Source organism: Pristis pectinata, chromosome 5 (genome assembly GCF_009764475.1).
Source record: "Pristis pectinata isolate sPriPec2 chromosome 5, sPriPec2.1.pri, whole genome shotgun sequence".
Taxonomy (NCBI): Eukaryota; Metazoa; Chordata; class Chondrichthyes; order Rhinopristiformes; family Pristidae; genus Pristis; species Pristis pectinata.
In genome coordinates this window covers 60,526,564-60,541,893 of record NC_067409.1, presented here as the reverse complement: position 1 = coordinate 60,541,893, position 15,330 = coordinate 60,526,564, and the positions used below count along the sequence as shown (strand labels likewise).

At 37.7% G+C, this 15,330-nt stretch overlaps 1 protein-coding gene across 1 annotated transcript in view; it reads left to right on the top strand.

Moving 5' to 3' along the window:
• thsd7aa (thrombospondin, type I, domain containing 7Aa) overlaps positions 1-15,330 on the top strand; it is a 299,272-nt gene that overhangs the window by 244,276 nt on the left and 39,666 nt on the right. The window contains exons 12-15 of the mRNA XM_052016677.1: positions 3,673-3,867; positions 6,316-6,579; positions 10,180-10,358; positions 13,200-13,205. Coding sequence (XP_051872637.1) covers positions 3,673-3,867; positions 6,316-6,579; positions 10,180-10,358; positions 13,200-13,205 — 644 coding nt within the window. The remainder of the gene's footprint in view (positions 1-3,672; positions 3,868-6,315; positions 6,580-10,179; positions 10,359-13,199; positions 13,206-15,330) is intronic.

Sequence of the window (15,330 nt, the reverse complement as noted above, 5' to 3'; positions counted from 1 at the left end):
AACATTCTTGTGCAAAGCAGATATCCTCCACCTGTTACCATTTGATACGAAGCCCCGATTTCTCTGCATCTATGCAGGACTGCAATTACAGCCAAAACTTCAGTTATTTAATCTTTTCAAGCTTGACCCCTCTAAATAACCTCATAAACCCACTTTCTTACAACCGCAGCCTTGAGGATGAGTAGCTGTTTCCAAATTTCACTCAATCTTATTTTATCCCTATGCTGGGGGTCCACTGTTTTTAAGATGTTAGCAGATCAGCCAAGTCCTCTAAACATTTGCCTCAAGCAATATATGTCAAGCAATGATGTAGACAAGGAAAGTCATTGTACATTGTTTTTCATACAGAAAGCTACATTTCACCTTTTAGTAATGAAATTGCAGTGTTAAAAGATCCTCCACCTCTCCATTAATTCACATCCATCTTGTGGATAATTTTTACTAGGTATCATTTCTTCACAGCTTCTCACTGTCTCAGTTCAAATGCCTTGCCCGTTTCCACTTTAACCTCAAATTTCAATCAACATCACTTAAGCCAGCTTGCTTAACTTTAGCTAGCCTTTGTCATTAATGACATATTTTTCACATTCAGCTGAACTATATTAACCATTTTAAGTTGCACTATTGTCAGGTAATGGACATGTCTGAAACCGGTTTCTCAGAGCAAATTCATTATAGATTTCCACATGCAAATTGCTTCATATTTGCACACAACTGTATCCCAATATCTGTCCACATAGATCATTTGATACATACCTCTTTTCTCAGCATTTGAGCACTGTTAAGTGATGACTCAAATGTCACAGAAACTTTAAAATAGGAGTATGAGTGGGATATCTGACCCTCCAAGCCTGATCTGTCCTCAAAACAATCATGACAAATCAAGCAAATTCTGTACAGTGTTCTTGCTTTTCCCCATTATCCCATTGATCACTTCATCATGCAGATTACACTTCCTTGAAATGAATTGGTTTCAACTGTCATCTGTGGCAAAGAATTCCATAGGTTCACCGTACTTTGGCTGAATACATTTTTCCTCATATAGTCCCAAGTGGCTTACCCAATATCCTAACCCTGTGATCCCCAGTTACAGAGTCATAGAGCAATACAGCATGGATACAGGCCCTTCAGCCCAATGAGTCCATACTGACCATGGTGCCCACCCATAGTCCCAATTTCCTGCATTGGGCCCATATCCCTCTAAGCTCTGCCGCTGCATTCACCTATCTAAGTGCTCCTTCAATGATACTGTTATACCTGACTCAACCACTTCCTTTGGCAGCTCGTTCCATATACTCACCATCTTCTGCATGAAAAAGTTGCCCCCCAGGTCCTTTCTAAATCTTTCCCCTCTCACCCTAAATCTATGCCCCCTAGTTTTGGTCTCCCCTACCCTGGGGAAAATACAGCTCCCATCCACCTTATCTATGTCCCTCATGATTTTATAAACCTCTATAAGATCACCCCTCATTCTCCTACACTCCAAGGAATAAAGACCTAGCCTGGCCAACCTCTCCCTGTAATTCAGGTCCTCTAGTCCTGGCAACATGCTCATAAATCTTTTCTAAATTCTTTCCAGTTTAACCACGTCTTTCCTATAACAGGGTGACCAAAACTGTACACAGTACTCCAAGTGTGGCCTCACCAACTACTTATACAACTGCTAAACTCAACGCCCTGAATGATGAAGTCCAGTCTGGTCAGGATTTTGTAAGTTTCATTGAGGTCCCCTCTCATTCTTCTAAACCCTAGCAAATGCAAGCCTAATTGTCCCAATCACTACTCTTCAGTCCTGCCATTCCAGGAATCAGTTGGGTGAACCCGTGTTACACTCCTTCCAAAGCAAGAACATCATTCCTGAAATAAGGAAACTACAGCTGGTCACAATACCCAAGGAGTGATCTCACTGAAGCCCAGTACAATTGCAGTAAGACATCCTCCTCCTGTACTCATAAACCTTGTGTTATAAAGACCAACATATTATTCATCTTGTTAACAGACTGCTGTACCTGAATGTTTTCTTTCATCAACTGTTGTGCAAAGACATCCAGGTCTCATTGAATTCCACCCCCCCCCCCCCCCGCCCACTTTCCTAAACTATCAACATTTCTTTATAATCAGTCTTCCAACTTTGCCATCAAAGTGGAAACCCTCTCCTTTATTCACATTATATTGCATCTGCCATGCATTTGCCCACTCACTCAACCTGTCCAAATCACACTGGAACGTTTCTGAATCCTCCTCACACCCCTACCCTGCTTTGTGTTGTCCACCAACTTGGAAACATTACTTTTAATTTCCTCATCTAAATCATTAATCACTTCAATCTGGTGTGACCAGCCCCAATTCAACAATCAATTGCAGAATTAACCATACAGTGCTCACTAACCATTATAATAATTTTGTATTAGTCAATTAATGTTCACATCCTTTATAATGTTCTCAGGTAGACATATGAAAGTAGTAATTTGCTTAGTCCTGGTTCAAACATGGATACTAGTCATCAGAAAGGTTGGTATAGTGTGCATAGGCACCACATAAAGTACACCACTGTAAGCCATGTAGTCATTCTCTTTATACTTTAGCTTCAGAGCAAAAGTCACCAATTTTACTGAAACAATGATTTGGTGAAAACCAGATTCCATTATCTCATCATAAGGATTTTATGTACACATTAGTGAATGTGTACATAAGGTAGTGAATCTCTGGAATTTTCTGCCCCCAAGGATGGTGAACTCCAGATCATTAAATATATTTAATAATAATAATGATATTTAATAAGAAAGATAGAAATTTGAAAGATCAAGGAATTGAAGGTTATGATGAACTGGCAAAGAAGAGGAGTTAAGACCAGCCATGGTCATATTGAAAGGTGGGGCAGGCTCAAGGAGCCCAGTGGCCTATTCTTGCTCCTATTTTCTTGTGTTTTTGTGTTCTTGCCTTCTCAGACTTTGATCCTTAGACCCCTTACAGGACTTAGATGACTATTGTTTCTGTTTCATCAATGCAACTGTAGACAGCCAGTATATCTGCAGAAAAATTAGGAGATACAATATCCCTAATGATTAATAACCCTCAGCAAGCATCTACCATCTTCCTGTTCAGAGCCCTTTAGCCACCTTAGAACCTACATAACCAGAGTGGAATAAGTCATCCTCACTCAAAGGGACTGCATAAGAAAGAGAGATGATGTCACTTCCTATCCTGTTTTTAATATTCCAACCATATTAACCCTGGCTCTAATCACAGTGTGTTTTGTGATTAAGTGTCCGTGGCCTACCTCTGTCTTTAGCTAACTTTCCATGCCTCTTTTTAAAGCTTCACAAAACACTTACTGGTCTGGCTATCTAACTATTTCACCTAAAATAACCTAGCTTACTTCTTGTCTTCTAAAACTTGTTGGAAGTGACATGGCTCCATCTGCTCACCAAAACACTACTCTGAAATAGAGAAAAGTTCTTCTGCCCAAAATTATCCTTCAACCAACATGTCAAAAAAAATTATTTCATCTTATTGCTATTTGCAGGATTTTGCTGTGTACAATTTGGCAGTTGCAGTTTCTACATCTCCACAGTCAATATCAAAGAAATACTTTAATTCTGTAAATCTAATATGGGACATCCTGAGGTTGTGAAAGTTGTTGCATTAATCCAAGTCTTCCTTTTCTTTCAGCGTTATCATGTCGAAAGCAAGATGGTGGTCAAGTGGACATGAGCAATTGCCTGAAGTGGGCTGGCACAATGCCAGTTTTAACTCAACATTGTCAATTGCCCTGCCAGGATGACTGCCAGTTCACCAACTGGTCTAAGTTTTCTTCCTGCACTGGGGACTGTGGTACAGTACAAACCAGACGAAGAACAATTGTTGGTAAGTAAGTCAATTAACAAACCTACTGTGTGACCACCCCACCTTAAACTGATGCCACAAAGTAAACATGCATGTTCACATCTGTTCCATCCTGTTCATATTTTTATATATTCTTGCATGAGGGGGAAGTCAGCATTAGACAATTAATAAAGTCAAAGTCGAGTTTATCGTCATATGCACAAGTACATGTATGCACAGGTGCAATGAAAAACACTTACAGCAGCATCACAGGCACATAGCATCATTTAAGCAGCATTCACAAGAAAAACATAAATTAAACATAGATTATACACAATATTTACAAGAGAACACAAAACAAAAAAAAAGTCCATTTTAGTGCAAAGTGGTCAAAATGGTCATCACGTTGCTAAACTGTAGTGATGAGGGTTTTGCCGGTTGGTTCAGGAACTGAATGGTTGAAGGGAAGTAGCTATTCTTGAACCAGGTGGTGTGGGACTTCAGGCTTCTGTACCTCCTGCCCGATGTTAACAGTGAGAAGATGGCATGGCCTGCATGGTGGTGATCTTTGATGATGGATGTTGCCTTCTTGAAGCAGCGCCTCCTGTAGACACAACCAAGTGTGGGGAGGGACGTGCCCGTGATGTATTGGGCATGTATCTATCTATATAGTTGATTATGACAGAATTTGATAATGCAATACATAGTTCATTTTTCTTTTGTATTCATTTCTTACGGTGACAATTTTAATGACAGAATTTTGCATTTATATCCTATAAGCAAACGTTTGCTCTATTTTAAGCATAGCATTTTTGGTTCATTACATTATTTCCAAAACAACACCACAAAACCAATATAACTGACAAATCTGCTTTATGGAATGCATTGGTAAATAATGCTCTAGGTATCTATGCTATCAGATCCCTTTTGATTATTGAACTAAAACACGAAATAGAACCTCATAAATCCAGTGGTGCATTGAATACTTGTTGCAAAGAACTGTAGATTAAGATCTTTACAGTAGCTGTGATAAGTTACTTTTGTGAATAGTTAGATTGATATTGGATTCTAATTATATTTTGATACACAGAGGATTAAGAACCAGCTTCTCTCAAGAATTTTTCAACTCAATTTGCTGCATTTAATTGCAATGTTATATCAGTGTCTGGAAAAGATATCAAGCCTCTATTAAATGGTCTACCATTTCAGAGCCACTTGTTCCTTGTAAACATTAATTGGAACAATCCAAGTTTCAAACAATTTTTAAAACAAAATGAAAAGCAGAATCTTTCAACTTTTCAACTCCTAGCCATTTTCAGGGCCTCCACCTTTATGTTCAGACAGCTGGCAGTATTTTTTCCCATTCCAGCAACTAACATTCTAAGGGCAGCTATCTTCAAAGAGAAGATTCTTAAAGGGCCCGAGCCCCCCACCCCACCCCATTCACGGATTAGCCTCATTGCCCTGTGGTTGGCATCAATCCTGCAACTACACTACTCAAGTACAAATATTCTCTGATTGATTGACTGCTGGTTTTCACTCCCAGAGACACTAAAATTCTGATTATTCATTTTAGCTGTATCTATCAGCTTATTTTTCAAATCATGAAGTTTAATCTGCAGACTTCAAAAAAGTGTTACTGAGAAGAATTAGGTAAGCCAGATATCTTCTCTAATTGACCAGAACATGGTTAAAAATATAATGCTTAACCCCTACACCCGGGCATAGCTTCAGCAAAAGTATGTCTTACAAAATATTTTCATTTTCAAAACTGATAAAAACTACTTGTTTTTTAACAATGATATTGTTTTTATTTTTGTGTGAATCTATGAATCAATGAATCTATGATTCCTGCTTAGCATTAGGTTCATTTGGATGGTCTGCTTAGTTTGCTATTGCATACTCTCCAGTTTATGGAGTGCAGAGGATTGGAAATCAATAAAGGAGGCATTGGGATAATTGTGTTGAGAGATGACAAAAACATGGATGAATATTCATTATGAATTAAGTATGACATTGAAGAGGCAGAAATGCTCCTTCACTTCTAAGCCAAGGACTATCAAAAAAGTAGCTGGGCAGGTAACTACACACTTTCACAATATTGTTCCCAAACAAGCTACCACTATAAAAGCTGGGGGAACTACTTGATAATATTCTTCATGTTGCCCTTCCCTGAAAGGAAGTGTTTGATGTTCCTAAAGCACTTTAGCATATGGCTAAGATTAAGAACTTTGAACAGTTGGGAATGTGTCTGGATCCTCTCATAATGTGGCCCAATATAAGATTAAGTGAGCTGCTGTCTGTTGTAATCCAGATGAGCCACTTAAGTGTAATACATTGAAATGGGTCATCATATGAAACTGGAGAAGAAAAGTTTACTTTCAGAATACCTTGTTTTGCTAAATATGGCAATATTTTTGCGAGCAATTAAATGTTGGTTTTATTCTAATATTTTCCTTGGTTGATGCATATTTTCATTTTTACCATCAGGTAAGAGCAAGAAGAGAGAAAAGTGTAGGAACACTCAACTTTTCCCTCTGATCGAAACCCAGTTCTGTCCCTGCGACAAATACACAGCCCAACCTATAGGCAACTGGTCAGACTGCATTCTGCCTGAGGGAAAGATGGAGACCATGCTTGGCATGAAGGTCCAAGGAGATATCAAGGAGTGTGGACGGGGTTATCGCTATCAGGCGTTGGCCTGTCGAGATCAAAATAATAGACTTGTGGAATCAGGACGATGCAACAGACATGGTTAGTAAAACAGTAACGAAGAATATTTTTTATTAGTGTTTATGCATGTCAAAAATTATTCACCAGCATGTTATTTCTCCAAAAAGTCATGAGAAAAAATATTTCAGTTTGAAAGAAGAAAGTTGACCACACATTCTTTAAAACCTGCAATGCCATTCAACAAAATAACAGTTGATCCTTAACATCCTAATCCTGAACATTCAGTGTTCCTGTCTTATCCCTAAAGGCCTTGATTCTCTCAGTGCTAAAAAAATCTATTTATCACAATCTTGTATATTATCAACAACAATGTATCTGCAACCATCAATGGTACAGCATGATATAGATTTGTGATCCTCTGACTGAAGGAATTTCACCTGAATCCTATGGTTGATCCTATATTCTTGAGACTAAGACTGTTTCTAGGCCCTTCCCACAGGACCATACAATTCCACTGACAACATTAGACTGTCTGTGCCTGCATGCAGCAAAACCTAAACAACATTCACAATAATAAGTGGCAAGTACCATTTGTGCCAGAAGAATGATAGACAATGACCATCTGCAACAAGAGATAAGAGTCTAACCACCTACCTTTGACATTTAATATTATTACCTTTGCTGAGTTTCCTACCATCAACATCCTGAGAATCGCTATTGTCTCAAACTAGATCAGGTACATGAATAATTTGGCAACAAGTGCAGTCCAGAGACTGGGTATCCTGCAGTGAGTGACTCGTTACTTGACATCCCAAAGCCTTTCCACCATCTACAAGGCAAAAGCCAGGAACTTGATGAAATGCTCTCTGCTTCTCTGAATGAGTGTAGCTCTAGAAACACTCAAGCAACCCAACTCCATCCAGAACAAATAGAAACTTAATTTGCACCCCACATGCCATCCTAAATATTCATTTCTTTCACCCCCATTCCTAGAAATATTAGATTGTAGTCCAGGAAATATTCTCTTTCTCCATACCTGCATTAGTGTGATAGGCTTGAGCTTAGTATTGGCAAAAGCCCTTCTTCACAAATTTTTATCCCACTCTCTTGCTCCATTTGATAGCTCCAGAAATGCTAGCAAAACGAATTACTACACAACAAAATAAGACTACATTTTTCAAATGCATCACTCTGCTGCAAAATCCTGTTTAATATGAAGACAATCTTCTCATAATTTTTGATCAATTCTGAATTCAAAAAGCGGGATCAGTCTTTTCAGTATTGAACAGTTTGGATGATTACAAAAATTACAGGAGAATTGAAATCTTACAAAACGGTCAAATTTTCTAAAATTTGCTTAGGTTATAGGCTTTACCAGAAATTTTATTTAAGGTATGATTCCCCTAATCATGTGGTCCATCAGTATCCCAGTTCATTTCAGTCATTGCAGACAGTTAAGAACAAAATCCAATACCTGGAAATCCCAGCTCGATTCACTGTTCATGGCCAAGTTATTTCTAATGTCTCCATCTATTTTAATTTGTTTGGTATCCCATAGCATTAGTAAAATGGGTGTGCTGATTGTTTCATACTAATCAATCCTATGTTGTTTAAATTCTATGCCAGGCTTAAAGAAAAGGATTATTGGATTATTTAGCAGGTAAATCTATCCGACACAAAAATAAGTGTTTTAAAAATTCTATGAAACAATCTTTACTTCAACAATTGATTTTAGTTAAAAATAACAGTGCAAGAAATTTAAACATTGCAGTATCAAATTACAGACTCTCCAGCCAAGGTCCTCAAATAGAAAACATATGTTTACCATATTTACCTCTTGTTTGAAACAGAGAGAAAGAGTTGAAGAGGTAACAGTTCTTATCTGTCTGTTGTCATGATGAGAATTATGTTATTCTCCTCGTCCTCACCTTCCTGGATTATACCATCTCTAAGATTCCGTTCAACATACTGGAACTGAATAAATAAAGATAGTATTTGAAAGTGAAAATAGTTCCTCAGACTCAAGGGTGAATGTACCAGTGCAAAAATAACATGGTATTCATTTCATGGTGTGATACAATCTAAAAGCTCAAAAATTGCACATACCCTGCTCTAATGAGGTACTAGCCCCAAACTCAATGGAAATTAGCCTTATGCTCTGGTGTCTTCAATTTCACTTTTGGCCAATGAAGATGAATATAAGAGAACCAGGAACCATTCACGCCTGCTCTTCCACTTAAAAGATCACGGCTAATCTTTTACTTCAGCACTACTTTCTTGCGTAAATCAATTATCCCTTGATTACTTCAATATCCAGAAATAGAATATACTAACTGTGCCTTCATAGCTTTTTAAGCAGAAAGTTCCAAAGATTCATAACACTTTTTATGAAAAGGTTTATTCTCATCTCAGCACTGAATGCTCAACACCTTACTTTTGAGACTGACTCTTGGTTCCAGATATCTCAGCCAGGGGAAGCATCATCCTTGCATCTACCCTACAAAGCTCATAAGTCTGTATATGTTTCCATGAGATCACCTCTTATTTTTCTAAAGAGTGTAGGCCTAACATGCTTAACCTCTTCGGGACAATCCTCTCTTTGCCAGGAGTAAACCTAGTGAACTTTTCTTTCACTCACACTGTCACAAGTATATCAATTCCTAGGTAGAGAGATCAGTCCTGCATGCATTATTCCAGGTATTGTCTCACCAGAAACCTATATAATTTCACTTAGACCTATATTAATCATGTTCTCAAAGGCTCTTGCAGTGAGGGCCAATATGTCTTTTGCCTTTCAAATTGCTTGCTGTACTGATTGTTAACCTTAATTGCTTTGTGTGCAAGCACATCGAGGTCTCTCTGAATGCCAATACCTTTTAAAATCTCTCACCATTTAAAAAATACTCAACTTTTTTATTTCTTCTACCAAAGTAAACAACCTCATGTTTCCACATTATGTTCCATCTTTGTATCATGATCAACCTTCCATAAATGACATTTGGTCCCCTCATCCAATCATTGATATAGATTGTGAATAGCTGGGGCCCCAGCACAATCTCTGCAGCACCCACTAGTTACAGACTCCCAACCCAAAATTGATCCATTTATCCTTACTCACTGTTTTCTTGTGCAGCTCTTTATCAATGATTTTCTGGAAGTTCAAAGAGATTATCTACTCTTCTCTTCAAATCATGTCATTCCCTCTTTTCCATACCCATAGTTGTATCATGGTTTTAGCCAGTTTCAGACCTGCTGCATCTTCTGAAGTATTGTATGACTACAGTATTGTATGCCTTAGTCAAACATTCAATATTCAGAGGAGAATTTTAGCAGCAGTTTAAAATGTACAGTTATGAATCAGCAACCTATTATCGCATCTGACTTAGCTAAAATTTGGGGAGCACCTCCTGTCAGTACGGAGCCTCAGTAATGGATGAGCGGATGTACACACAACATTATATCTAACCTTGACTCCTGTCTTATGTAGCAGAGAGTGGAGGATACCATTATCATCCTTTGTTTTTTTTCTTTTGAGATATGCTGTCCCTTACATTAAGCATATATTAACTGAGCTGTTTTTATGGGAATGCCATTATCATATGATTTGTTAAACTATGAGCAGTATACTGACAGTCACTATCACACACTTATAATTGTTTTAATTGTTTTCTCTGATACCAGCATATATAGAGGAAGCCTGTGTCATTCCCTGCCCTTCTGACTGTAAGCTTAGTGAGTGGTCTAATTGGTCTCGCTGTAGCAAATCATGTGGCAGTGGAGTGAAGGTCAGATCCAAGTGGTTACGTGAGAAGCCGTACAATGGCGGACGACCTTGTCCAAAGCTCGATCACGCCAACCAGGTAATTATAAACAGATTTCTGGAATGTAGATTTTGCTGAGTTATATTTGAAAGCTTTGACTGATTTAACTGTTGAGCTGACAGTGAACTTGACAGCTAATTAAACACCTATTGGCCACAACAGTGCTTACAAAGCTATAACTGGATATTTCCCAATATCATAAATGTGGTGATGTAACTTACACATCAGATTAGGAATTTGACTTTAAACCTGTCTTAAAATCATAAATTCAGTATATGCAATTATAGAGCTTTTGATCAAAAATATGAATATTACTAAATGTTGTGAACATTTTGAATTTAATTTTGAATCTCCTCATGTTGACAGTGCATAATATAGTTGTTTTTTGATTAGATGCTATGTTTTTCTTCATTTCAATGTTATTTTCGCTGAAGCTGACCAATAGCACAGGAAGCACATAGTGGCATGAACAGGGAAGAGGGACATATTCAAATTCGACATCCACTTGATCCTCCTTACAGTTGAAGCTGTATTGAACAGGGACAAATAATCAGCAGGGGCAAGCATTCCCTGGTGCCTCATAGCAAATAACTAAAGGACATTGGTGATAGGTTAGGAACAGGCCGTGTATCCCTCATTGTTCCTCAACACCCTACCCACCCACTCCCACACTGATGAAAATAAATGGTCAAGCAGATAGAGGTGAAGAAGTGTGTCCAAATATCCCAGAAAGTTCAAAAATTCAAATTTCCTTTTTGTTTTAATATTCAGGCTTTGCTTCTGATTCTATTAAGAGCAATGTACTGAATGCTGTATTGGCAGCAGACAGACCAAGGCCACCATGTTTGTGTGGATATCAAAAGATCAATGAAACAAGTCAGTTAAAGCATACTTCACAAGGGATTTAATGTCAATTTTTTTTGAAAAGATCATGTCGAGGTAGAGCAAAAAGAGAATAAATGACTACATAGTGTGTGATTGAAAAAAAAATCAAACCAACTTCTTTCATAAGTCTAATCTAGTTTTGTACCTTGGAGACTCATTAGACTGATGTGTTCGGCCAAGTCTCATTAAAATGGGCAGCTGGGAAGCAACTGTTAGCTGGAGTGAAAAAGAACAGGTTGATTTCCTGTCTGAGTGGAAACTGTGGGAGAAAAAGTAAATCTGAAACTGTCAACCTGTGCTAAGTCTTCTAGATATGTGCCAAAAAGTATGTTTACACAAAGGGACATGGAGACACAAAATACCAAATGTATACTTTTCTTCCCCACTTAGACAAATTATTTTAATCCACTTGAACACATAGGTAACTTACATATTTATGTTTTTTTAAAAACAGCGGGTACAGATATTGTGATAATTAAAAGAGGTTAATGGATTTTCCCATGAAATACATTATAATTGGCATGTTATATAACAAAGCATGTTATAACAGTTTTAAAAATAATATGACTCTATAGTTAACTAGATCTTAGTAACTGGGTAAATTGAGGTAACAAAGAGACTGACAGCTGCTAACTGTCATGGTTCTGAGTGCTGGCCCTTGATTCGGCTCCATTGATGGTGCCTCGTTGTGCAGCACATGGATTCCATGTACTACTAATCACATAACAACACACACCTGAGTGACTAGCATAAGAGCCCTGGTTTCACTAGCACTAGTTGCCAGAGTATTGGTCAACCTTTGGGTATATGTTGTCTCCTGGCTGCTTTGAGCTGTCAACTCAAGAGCAGTCCTGGTTTCACTGTTCCTTTTAGGATATCCAGTTTTCGTGTAGGGACCCCAACTCAGAGCCCCGAGGCAAGATTACTTCCAGTTGCCACCTGTGTTTGGTTCTAAGGAAGCATCCCGACTCCAGTCTCGTACCAGAGCGCCACTTTTGGGTTCTCTGTGATCTTGCTCTTCGCTTGACATTGTGACACTAACCTGCAGTAAAACTGCAATATTGCCTTGGATTGAAAAAAGCATTTCAAACTATACAATAGAATTCACTTCTATTAAAGCAGTTGGCAAAAAAAGAAATCAATACTGCTTTCTAAAGAAAAAGAAATTTGCACTCTCAGTATTTTCAATGGGAATCTAATAAGGCCCAAACAAAAATTTAGACCATGATATTTTAATTCCTGACTTTGGATGGGAAAAAAAAATGATTGGCCCAATAAAGAAGGAAGAGCATGGGACACAGGGAGTGAGTAACACAGCTTCCCTCTACTGTAAGTTCTGATGGTCTTAAACAGATCCACTGTAACACTTCAGTACACTGTCCAAAGAGGTGGACCTCCGGGTAAGCACAATGCCACCCTTTAGGCTGAATATCTGCAAAAGGAGCTTTACTTAATGGAAGTAAGACCTAGCTTATCAAATAAAGAGAAAGTGACCTTAAAAATCTTGGCAGACATGACCCCTAGCAATTAAGCCAGAGTTATGCCAAATGGTGACCCTGCTATGGTCCAGCACCTCTGACTTGTTATGAATAGCTATAGACCATATCGTAAAGTCCCCTACAGCCACATTGAACATTTTGATCAATACCTGTGGAACTGGACCCAGTCTGGTTTAGGTCCCACTTGTCTCATTGCAGCTAGAACTGCAACTGGAGCACTCTGTAAAGTTTGTAAAATTTTGACCTTGATATTAAATGGAGTTGGCAGAAATCAAGAAATTTAATATTGATGATATTTGAATTACAAGGCTGAAAATCACATTACGTAAGAACACAAAGATTTATTGGTCTATTCTTAAACTTATTAGAAATCATAATTTCTGTTATTTCATTTAGAACAGTATTGAATTTTCTGAATGAATCACTAAATTGAATAATGGTATTTCTTTATATCTTTTTTGTGCCTCTTCATTGACAACTTGGATATTCAAATCAGGCTCAGGTAAGCCAGCATGATCCATTGTAAAGCCTTGTGTAGTAATCCAACCTTGCCATTTGTCTACATTCATGTTTAATTATGCATTGGCATTATCAATTTATCTTGTTTGAATTAAACCATATGCATATATCTGTGTGTGTGTGTGTGTGTGTGTTTGCATGCATAATGTGTGTTTGTGTGTCTGTTTGTGTTTGAGGGGCTAACCTCCCATACTCATTTTCTGTTGGTCACAATGTAAGTTAAATGTGTTTTGCGTAATTCATCTTAATTATCAAAAGCATACTTTACTAGGGTGACCTTCAAATACTTAACCAGGAAAATGGCATCATACTGCTTTATCTTTGAATACTTATATGTTTGATATTGTTTTAATTGAAAATGTAAATCTATTTAGTTGTAAATGACAGGAAGTATGTTTTTCGTTCATAAGTATGCTTAATAAGCCTAAAGCTGACATGAATAAATATGTCACCTGATAAATGTTGGGTCCAATCCTAATCACATTTTAATGCACCCAGATATCAATAGAAGCGATTTTCCTGATGCAGGGTCTCAACCTGAAAAGTCGACTTACACCTTTTGCATCCACATATGCTGATTGGCCCACTGAGTTCTTCCAGCATTCTTCTGATGTACTCCAAATTGCTTTTTGATGTAAATTTTATACTTGTCAAGGCAGAAGGTCTGCACCATCCTAAGAAATTTTAGATAAAATATAAATTAGTGTGGACTGACTCCTTCACAACCTGAATGACACAGATTCTTCAGTCAACAGCAAGGTGTTGCTCCTTTCTATTGCCCTGAAAAATATCTTTCAACAGATTAAGTACCAATGTCTTTGACATGAATAACCCCTTCACTGAGCCATTTTGAGGGGATCAGTGACTTAAAACAATCATAATGTCTGAGTTACCTGAACTGTCCATTGAAAAATTCTCAGTAAGAGCAAAGCACAATGTAAATTGTCTATTTTAACTAAGTTTTTAAACATTTCACAGAAAATGAGATAGAGACGAAACAAAGTATGTAAGATTAGGTAAAAGTTGAAATATTATAAATAAACTTTAAATAATCAAATTAGAAATATTGTTGAAAGTTTAAATTATTTCAAATGCTTATCAGAATGACAATCCAGAAAAATGTCAAAAAATTCATAGAGGGCATTTTTAGGGCCAGAAAAACAATTATATAGAAATTTTTGCTTAGCAAGCATTAAGAACTCAGTTACAGTTAATACAGCAAAATATAACATAACAGTGAGGTAAGTCTGTAATGAGCTTGCTGATTTTACATGAACGTTATGAGCAGGAGTAAGCCACTCGATCCATCAAGCCTGTTCTGCCAATGTAATATAATCATGGCTGATTTGCCCCAGGCATCATCTCCTCTTTTGTGGCTGTTCCCCACGACCCTCATTTACCTGATCTTTCAAAAAAATTATCAACCTCCTCTCTAAATACCTCCAATGATCTAGCTTCCACAACCTTCCAGAGTAGAAAGTTCTGGAGATTCATCACCTCCTTGAGAAAAAGCTCCTATACACTGCAGCTTTCAATGACTGCCCTTATGTTGTAATTCTGTCCTCTCATTTGAGATTCACCCACAAATGGACAAATATTGACATTGACCTGCCGTATGCCCTTAGGATGTTATCCATTTCAATAAGATCACCTCTCATTCTTCTAAACTACAAAGGACATAGATCTAATTTTTTTAGCTGCTCATGATAAGACAACCTTTCCAGCTAGGAATAAGTCCAGTGAATTTCTTTTGGACTGCCTCTGATACCAGCATTTTCTTTCTGAAGTCAGGGGACCAAAGTATTGTACTATACTCCAAGAGTACTGAAGAAGGTTGCAGCACCACATCACATGATAGCAACTTCTGAATTTCCGTGTTTGACTGTACATGTGCTGTCACTTGTGTGGCACGATTCTGTGGTACAATGAATACAAGTACTAGTATTGTCACCACCATTACAACTACAAAATCCAGACCAATAAGTTATCAGATAATCAGCAAGTTAGGCAACATATGTGGAAAGAGAAACAGTGCTGACATATCAGGTCAATGATCCTTCATCTGTACTGTGTCATTGGCCTGAATCATCAACTCTGTTTCTATCTGC